The sequence below is a fragment of the Kryptolebias marmoratus genome, linkage group LG3 (assembly GCF_001649575.2).
Source record: "Kryptolebias marmoratus isolate JLee-2015 linkage group LG3, ASM164957v2, whole genome shotgun sequence".
NCBI classification, from domain to species: domain Eukaryota; kingdom Metazoa; phylum Chordata; class Actinopteri; order Cyprinodontiformes; family Rivulidae; genus Kryptolebias; species Kryptolebias marmoratus.
The window spans coordinates 472,082-480,720 of NC_051432.1; the positions used below are offsets into that span (position 1 = coordinate 472,082).

The 8,639-nt window shown below is 39.7% G+C and overlaps 1 protein-coding gene across 1 annotated transcript in view; it reads left to right on the top strand.

Moving 5' to 3' along the window:
• The window catches only part of atpv0e2 (ATPase H+ transporting V0 subunit e2), a 22,593-nt gene extending 14,374 nt beyond the window's left edge, over positions 1-8,219 (top strand). Inside the window, exons 3-4 of the mRNA XM_017433763.3 lie at positions 1,863-1,961; positions 4,200-8,219. Coding sequence (XP_017289252.1) covers positions 1,863-1,956 — 94 coding nt within the window. The 3' untranslated portion in view covers positions 1,957-1,961; positions 4,200-8,219. The remainder of the gene's footprint in view (positions 1-1,862; positions 1,962-4,199) is intronic.
• The last annotated feature ends 420 nt before the right edge of the window (positions 8,220-8,639 follow it).

Consider the following 8,639-nt stretch of genomic DNA (forward strand, 5'->3'; position numbering starts at 1 on the left):
GGCCACCACCCATCTCACATTGCACCCGACCCCTTTGGCCCCTCCCATAGGTGGTGAGCCCATGGGAAGGGGGACCCACGTATCCTCTTCGGGCTGTGCCCGGCCGGGCTCCATGGGTGAAAGCCCGGCCACCAGGCGCTCACCAACGTGCCCCACCTCCAGGCCTGGCTCCAGAGTGGGGCCCCGGTGACCCGCGAGGGAACACTGTGTCCAATAATCTTCTTCATCATAAGAGGTCTTTGGAGACCGAGGAGAAGCAGCATTCAGTTTCTGTGCACCACAAATTTGGAACAAACTTCCAGAAAACTATAAAACAGCTGAAACACTGGGTGCCTTTAAATATCAACTTAAAACCCACCTGTTTAGAGTTGCTTATGGCTAAATTAGGGTTAGAGTGCGGGTTTTCGATGTCTTCAATGTTTTTCTTTTTCTTACTGTTTATTCTATGTCACATGCTGTTTTTATTTTGTTTTTTAATTATGTAAAGCACCTTGAAATGCCTTGCTGCTGAAATGTGCTATACAAATAAAATTTGATTGATTGATTTGATTTGGGCTGCACTTTGTCGGGCCCCTCACCTAGGACCTGTCTGCCTTGGGTGACCCTAGGCACCCTAGGGGCATTAAGTCCCTGACAGCATAGCTCCTAGGATCGTTGGGACACTCAAACCCCTCCACCACGATAAGGTGGCTTCCCAGGGAGGAGTGTTAGTAAAGGTACAAAAAGGTACAAATGCTTTTGGCTTCAGCTTTGTAAGGTTACAAGTTCTGTGCCTTCAAGGGTAATACATTTTTTGTGTATTTTTGTCTGGGACTTTGTAAAGAGCTACTTTCCTTTCGACCAAAATAAAAATGTACAATAATGTAACGGTAGCAACACGTACCACTTAAAAACATGCTTTCTCCACATTTATAGTTAGATTATTAGAAGATCTGAACTCAGAAATTGGCTCTATTAAGGACTCAACCAGGATCCTTCCTGTTTTAAGGCAAAAGTCTAGTCCTGTTGCAGCTGCATACCAAAGTAATCTACAGTCAAATATGAGACCATCTGTTCAACAGCCAAAGATTTGCTGAAATTGGGTCATGGCTGCAGTTGCATAGACAAAGTCCAGACCTCACCCTGATTGATTTGCTGTGGTGGGACATTAAACAAGTTCTGCTTGAATCAATATCCACAAACATGAATGAATTGAAGCAACGCTTTAAGGAAGAGTGGGTCAAAAAAATGTTCAAACTGTTGTGAAAGGCTGATAACATCATACAGGAGATTTACTCCACACTACTGCTGCTAAAACTGCTTCTATAAGCTGTTGAATCACAGTGGAATGGTCTTGTGGTGATACCCGTTATTAAAACTACCCATCAGCTCAACTCCTTTCAGTGAAGCTGATTTTAATGAGCATGTAGAGTAGTGGCTGAATGTACCCATCCTATAGCCTGATAAATACAAAGCAAAGCCATCTGTTGGAGGCTTTGGCCTCCAACAGATGGCAGCACTGCTACATTCAAAAACAACGAACTTCAGCTCAAATGCCTGTAGGCTAAAACACACCAAGTACATCCAGCTTTTCTGTTTTCTTTTTCAAAGACACTCATATTAATACAAATGTGTAGTGACAGCAATCACTGTAGGTTCTGTGTGCACAGTGATGTACAAAAAGACTCAACTTTTCATTTAAATTATACACCAAATGTCTCAGTGTGTGGAGACAGTGAAACACCACATCCATATCAGATTTAGTACATTTCCTAAATACACATCAACAGGACCCAAGTTGTTAAAAACTTAGAGACTTTTCTTTGAATCAAACACTTGTGGTGTTGTAACCTCCTCTGTTCTTCTTTTCTGTCTTTGCTCAGTTGGTTGATAGCCATCCTGGCTCAGGCCAACCCGCTGTTCGGCCCTCAGCTCAAGAATGAAACGATCTGGTATCTGCGCTACTTCTGGGAGTAAACAGGGTGAGTTTGCTTCTGCATTGAAACACACGAATGTCTCTGTGCATTTTAAACTCTGACATTAAGAGATGGATGGGAATGAGGAAATCTAGCAAGTTGGTTAATTTAGAAAAAAAGCTCAACTTTTATTTTATTTTATGTTTTGTTAAAGAGTTAAGCCAGTATCTCCTTTGGCTATGAATGATGGAGAAGAGTTGGTGATTAGTTACAGAAAAATGCTTCAGTTTTTTCAATCAAGGTCTCACTGAATTTGTATTTATGACATGTTTTTGTGTTGCACAAATGTCTCACAAGCTCCCAGCGTTATTTAAGTCAAGCTTTGCCAAAAGCTCACAGTTTCGCTGTGCATATATCTAAAGAAGAGCATTCCATCCAGAAATGGGTGGAATCTCCCTCTGGGTCAGGAAGGAGTCTCTGCCTCAGGTGGAGGAGTTCAAGTATCTGGGTGTCTTGTTCACGAGAGATGATGGAGCGGGAGATGGATCAATGGATTGGGGCCTCGTCCGTAGTAATGAGGGCATTGCTTTGGTCAGTCATGGTAAAGAAAGAGTTGAGTGGAAAAGCAAAACTCTTGATTTACTGGTCTGTCTACCCTCCAACCTTTACCTATGGTCATGAGGTTTGAATCACGACCAAAAGAACAAGATCCCACATCCATGTGGCTGAAATGAGCTTCCTTCGTAGGGCGGCTCTAAGGCTATCTCAGCCTTAGAGATAAGGTGAGGAACTCCGTCATCCAGGGGGAGCTCGAAGTAGAGCAGCTATTCCTTCGCATCAAAAGGAGTCAGCTGAGGTGATTCAGGCATCTGATTAGGATGCCTCCTGGATGCCTTATAAATATGGATCTCTCTCTACAGATGGATGTTTTCTATGTGGCTGGGTCACATGAAGTATATGATGTGAGATTCCCTCTCACAGTTTTCGTGCACTGCTCACATTTTGACTTGCAGAAACTAAGTTGAGAACCTACTAAGACGAGACGAGATCTAGATGCCTCCAGTAACTCAGCGATTATTTAAAAAAGGTTTGTTTTGCCAATTTTTTGGACATGCTCAAAATCCATGCAACACAGGCCCTGTGACTCACGCAAAAAACTTCAGAACCCTTCTTAATAGTTTCTCAATTTCGTAATTATTTTAACTAACTTGGAAAAACTTTATTTTAAATAAGTTTGAACAACAAAAATGTGACTCATATAAACAATCAGCAGTAAACAAACATGTCTAAAAACAAAAACTGCCAAAAATAAGTCTACTAAACAATAAGTAAGCCTTAAATCATGTGTATTAATGGGCAAAAACAGCACTGTACATCAAGTATGGAAATGTTTCTAAATTCAGATTCTTCTTTGCGTCATCAGATTTATTTTGTTGTTACCACTCTGCACTTTGGCCTACAGATTTTTGGAAACACTTTTAGGTCAAGATTAGGAACAGTAGTTGCTGCAGATTTTAAATCAAACAAACCCTCCAAACAGTAATGGCAACAGTGTAAAGCTGTAAATGTACTCATATCTCATCAGTCACTGTGACTTTTATTTTTGATACACAGAATAACAACATCTCTGTAATCGACACGTTTGACAGTAACTCTGTTTCAAATGTTCTTGTAAAAAAAAAATATTACATGTAACACATAGTCTTTGATCCAAAACCAGAGGTATACTTTGAATTGTATGAATTTAGAAACACAAGTACTGTTTTCCATAAATAAATCCAAGTCTCCTGCAGGAAGATTTCAGCACATTTAGCCGAGTGCTTTTTGGTTCTCTGGGCCTTTTAAGTGAGTCTGTCTAAATGAACCAATATTTCACTTGCTTATTTGGTTTACTTCTATTTAGAAGTCCACACAACACAAAAGGGAATTATATAGACCGCAAACATTAAAAATTTAAAAGACAATGAGAGTCATTGTGTATTCTCTTATCAGTTCTCTTCGACTCTCTGGGATTCCTCTTCTTCATTTGCTGTTTTCACTTCAAAAATTGACTGAGAATTCAGGGGAAAGACAAAACTGCTGCTCAGCTTCCAGCTGTGACAGAAGCTGCATTCAGAGAGAATATTTATCATTTCCTGACTGAAACACAAAATGCATATTATGAATTTTGAGACTTGTTTTACCTCCTGTCTTGTTTGGACCTCACGCTCTGATTTGTTGCTTTTCACAATCATGTCTGAACTTCTGTTCCTAAAAAGTCCCGTTCATTTTAACATGAAAGACTCTTTGGTTTCTCTGTTGCAGGACTGTGTAATGCTTCTTGCTGATCTCCGTCTGCTGGTTTGCTGGACTTAATTTTGATGTTTTTTCCTGACCACCAAACACATCCGCACACCCTCCCCTCCAGTCTGCAGCATTGATGGATTTTGTTGCAAGTTGCTGCGTTTTGCAGCACAGAAGTCTACATTCAGCTTTCTCAGCAAACATGGAGAATATTTGGAATAATGTACAGCATCTGGATTCTAAGAGTTGAAGATTGTTGTAAAAACCTGTGACTTTTAACCAAGCAAATTAATATTTTCTTTTCTGACAAACTTAGGCCTCATTTACACTAATCTGGATAATTTTTAAAACAGATGTTTTTCTTCTCCATTTATATAAAAATCTCTGTTCCAACTCTAAAATACTTGTGTAGCACCACTAGGTGGCAAAATGTCTACATTTACACCAAAATACAAAGAAAAAACCTTCTTAGCTCATTTTTTAATATAAATTATAAGTTTCTCAGGTCAGTGGTGTCAGGATCAGGATGAAATGAGACAGCTGTAGAGAAGTTGTCAAAAAACAGCGTTTTTTTTGGTTTCTAGGTCACAAAGTGATAGTGGGCATGTTTAAAATAAACTGCTACATCATCGGTTTTCAAAATCTGTGTAAGTCCAATCCACAGAATTTTTTCAGCTCTCTACTATGGAAGGCTTTTTAAAAGAGCTCAATTTCTCTCACCAAAAACTAGACAAGAGGTGCAAACACAGGAGAAAATCTCAGTTTTTTAAATATCCGGAGTAGTGTGGTCCAGTGGTTCCCAAACTACAGCTGGCTGAAGGGGTTGCTGACATAATAACAGCACAAATAGCTTCAGCATCTATTCATTTTACATTGATTCATGACTACCGTTTTATATTTTTATATATTAGAGGTGAGCATTATGCCTAAGCCACGAATTGGTGCATGTACTGTTACAACCCTGATATATATGTATTATGAGACTTGTGGCAAAATTATGTTTTTAGCAATCATCTTTAAATTTGATTTGTTTTCTGGAGATAATCTGAAGACCCACAGCAGGGTCCTGATCCTAAATTTGGGAACCACTGGTGTAGATTGGGCCTAAAAAAAAAAGTATAACACCCAGCATTGTGCATTTGGATTGGAAATTATTTATTTATCTTGAAAATGTGCAATCCTGTAGTTTACTTGTGTTTGTTTGCATTTTGGTTCTGTGTTTCTGCCGTCAGGGAACATAAATTTCTTTTGTGTATTTATTTTGGTTTGTGGACCCTGATGTGAGCTCTTTGTGATCACTGCAGCGTCCACGTGGCCCTGTTATATAACTGGTGTTATCTGTGATGTAACAGTGTGTGTGTGTGTGTGTGTGTGAGTGAACATGCGAAGAGTTCATTACTGTGAGTGTTTGGAAGACGGCCATGAGAAGCTCCTGAAACGGTGCAAGTGAAGAGCCATTCCCTCCACTTTTCCACCACTTCAGCATGAAACTCCCTCCCACATTCCCCTCCTCGTACTCCACACCGCGGAGGTCCTCGTTGCCATGGTGATCTCACCGCCCAATTCAGTTTTTCTCCACTCGACCTTCTTTTGATAAAACTGCCCGCTCTCAGCTGCCTGTGGACAGATGTACTGTACTGCAGGGACGTGTTGGCTGCTCGTACAGCTGCTGCTAACATCATCACGCTGAAAGTTCTCTTGTGATCTGCCGATTAATTTAGACCCCCTCCATTTTTCTCGTTTAAATTCTTTTAGGGCATCTTTGAAATTCAGCAACTCCTCCCACATCTCAGGAGGAAATGGCATCCTTTGAATCTTTCCAGTACAATGAAAAAAATCATATTTGACCTTTCAATGTGTTCTGTTAATCACGCTTTTCCAGTCGAAAAAGCTTTTGGCTGCATTAATTTAATATTCAACTTGCAGATGAGTGACGATCAGCCACGCTTTCAGTGCTCCTCTGCTTTCCTTCTCTGGGCTCCAGCAGGTTTCCTTGCTCATCATTTTAACAGGTTTTCTTACATTTATCTTGTGTAAGAGGCAGTTGGGCTGTCATTTTTGACAAACCCACCTCCTCTCGATGCTTTAAGAGTCTCAGCTGGCAGCCACGACCACAGCTACACTTCCCGCCTCCACTCCCCTTCTCCCAGCCTTCCCTCCCCTCCACTCACCCTCCCTGTGCGCCTCTCCAAAACCACTTTGCTTCAGCCAAAAAGAAACTAAATCAAAATACAGCTACTTTTTAGAAAGACCAAATTGCTTTGTATCTTTCGCCCCCCTCTCCCCAGCCCTCTTCTGTAGTTGTGGTGGTGGTGTGTCTGAAGGTGATTCAAACCAAAAAGAACCCGCGTCACATTTTTGTAAACAATTTGTGTTTTTATTGTTACCATTACTGAAGTTGGTTATTGGGCCTCATCTAGACTACTCTGGATATTCATTAATTTTGGAAAAAAAATCTGTCTACATTATTCTAATAAAAACACTGAAATACCTACACTGCTCCAGTAGGTGTCGAGAACATCCACTTTAACGACATATCAAAATCTATGGAAAGAACATTCTTAGTTTGTTAAAGCTTTCCTCATTTATTACCCATTTCAGCACACAATAAAAGTTTGATGGCAACAGAATCAGGATGAAGTATGACAGACACAGGAAACCAGTAAAAACTATAGACTGTGTTTATTATAGACTAAAAGTTTCTGCTCATTCTCTCATTGGGAACTGAGCTGAACCCAATTTATGGAAGCTGCCATGTTGTATTTTTGGAACCAGTCTGCTCATTAGCAGTGCGGGGCTTTAAGTCCCGCCTACTCCCCCATTCAAAATCATTGTATCACATGACCTTTCTTTTAAGCATGAAATAACTAATTACAGCTAAAAGTGATGATAAATTTAATATTTGACCATATAGCAGCAAGAGAAGACCTGCGTGAATCGACAAGAATCAGCATCTGAAAAACATTACTTGAGGTGGTTTTTTTTTTTGTTGTTGTTGTTTTTTTTTTTCCATTTTACCATGTTTGTTTACATGGAGCTTAGAGGGGGCGGGACTTAAAACTTGTACTGGAACCACTGGCGAAGCTAGTCCCATTCTGGCTTAAACTTTTGGGTTCTGGTCAGAGGTCTAGATACAGTCTTTGATAAAAATTTTAAAAATAGCTTCATTGTTGTTTTGGTTTCTTTGGGAAAAAATTGATAGTGAGCATGCATGAAACAATGAAACCGACTGCTACATTATTGTTTCTGAAAAGCTTTGGATCTAAAGTACACATGGATGCACCAAATATGGAGTCCTTAAAAACCACTGTAAAAAGTGTTTATAAAAATCATTTTTTCTCACCAAAAACTTTGTTTGTGTGGATGGGAGAGGCAAACACACAAGAAAAGCTCTGTTTTTACAAATATCCAGTGTAATGTAGGAGGGGCCTCAGTCAACCTGCAGGGTTAGGGATGTTGGTACTGATAGATTTCCTTGGTTTTGTTCCATCAGACTTTTGGACCATCCGCCTCGAGTCATTAGATGTGTTCTGGATTTGTTCTTGTGCTTTCTCCGGATTGCATTCCCACTCATAGAAACACGCTGCAGTTTGCCTGCAGAAGGACAGAGTCACATTGTCAGTGTCAGTGAATCATGGGACACCAAATGGCATTATTCTCACCCAGCCAAATACACTGAAGTAAAAGAGGGAAGGGCCAAGACTTCAGCCCAAGACACACACACACACTCCAAACAAACTGACAGTGAACGCACCCTAACTGTTTGTCAAATCTCTGGGCTCTTTTTTTTTTCCTGATAAATCTTTTCAGTTCCAACGATGACTGCCCACTATTCATCTGTTAAATGCTCCTGGCAGCATTCACACAGATAGATTTTATACCCTGTTAGGAGTCACCATGGTAACAAAAATCCAATAAATCACAAATCTAAATGGTGATGGAGATGAGATGGTGAATGTAACCTTGTAATACTGTAAAGTAAGTGGTTCTATATGACTGGCAGTTTATGTGAAAAAAATAAAGAATTTAGTCTCACTTAAAGCAGCTGTGCTTTTTATTCCTTTTCCTTCAAAGACCATGTGTCAATTATTAAAGAGATTCACAAAGGCTTGCAAAAATCCCTTTAACACTGCTTTTATTTTAGTGGAACACATGATTTTAATGAAACTTAAAGGATTTTGGCTAGAAGATCTGGATGCTGCGTGAAAGTTGGAGTTTTTTCCAATGAAAACACCTAAAACCTTCATAGTTTTAATCTTATCTCACAAGGATACAATAACAAGCACACACGGACAGAAAAACATGTTAGCAACTCGTTTTTATGCTTATAAATATCTGAAATATTTCTGCATTCATTCCACCTCCGTAGAATTAAAGCATTTTGATCGTGTTACCTTGATATTCAAGAACCCGATGGTGACATAATGAAAACAATTTTGTAAATTTATTAAAAAGAAAAAA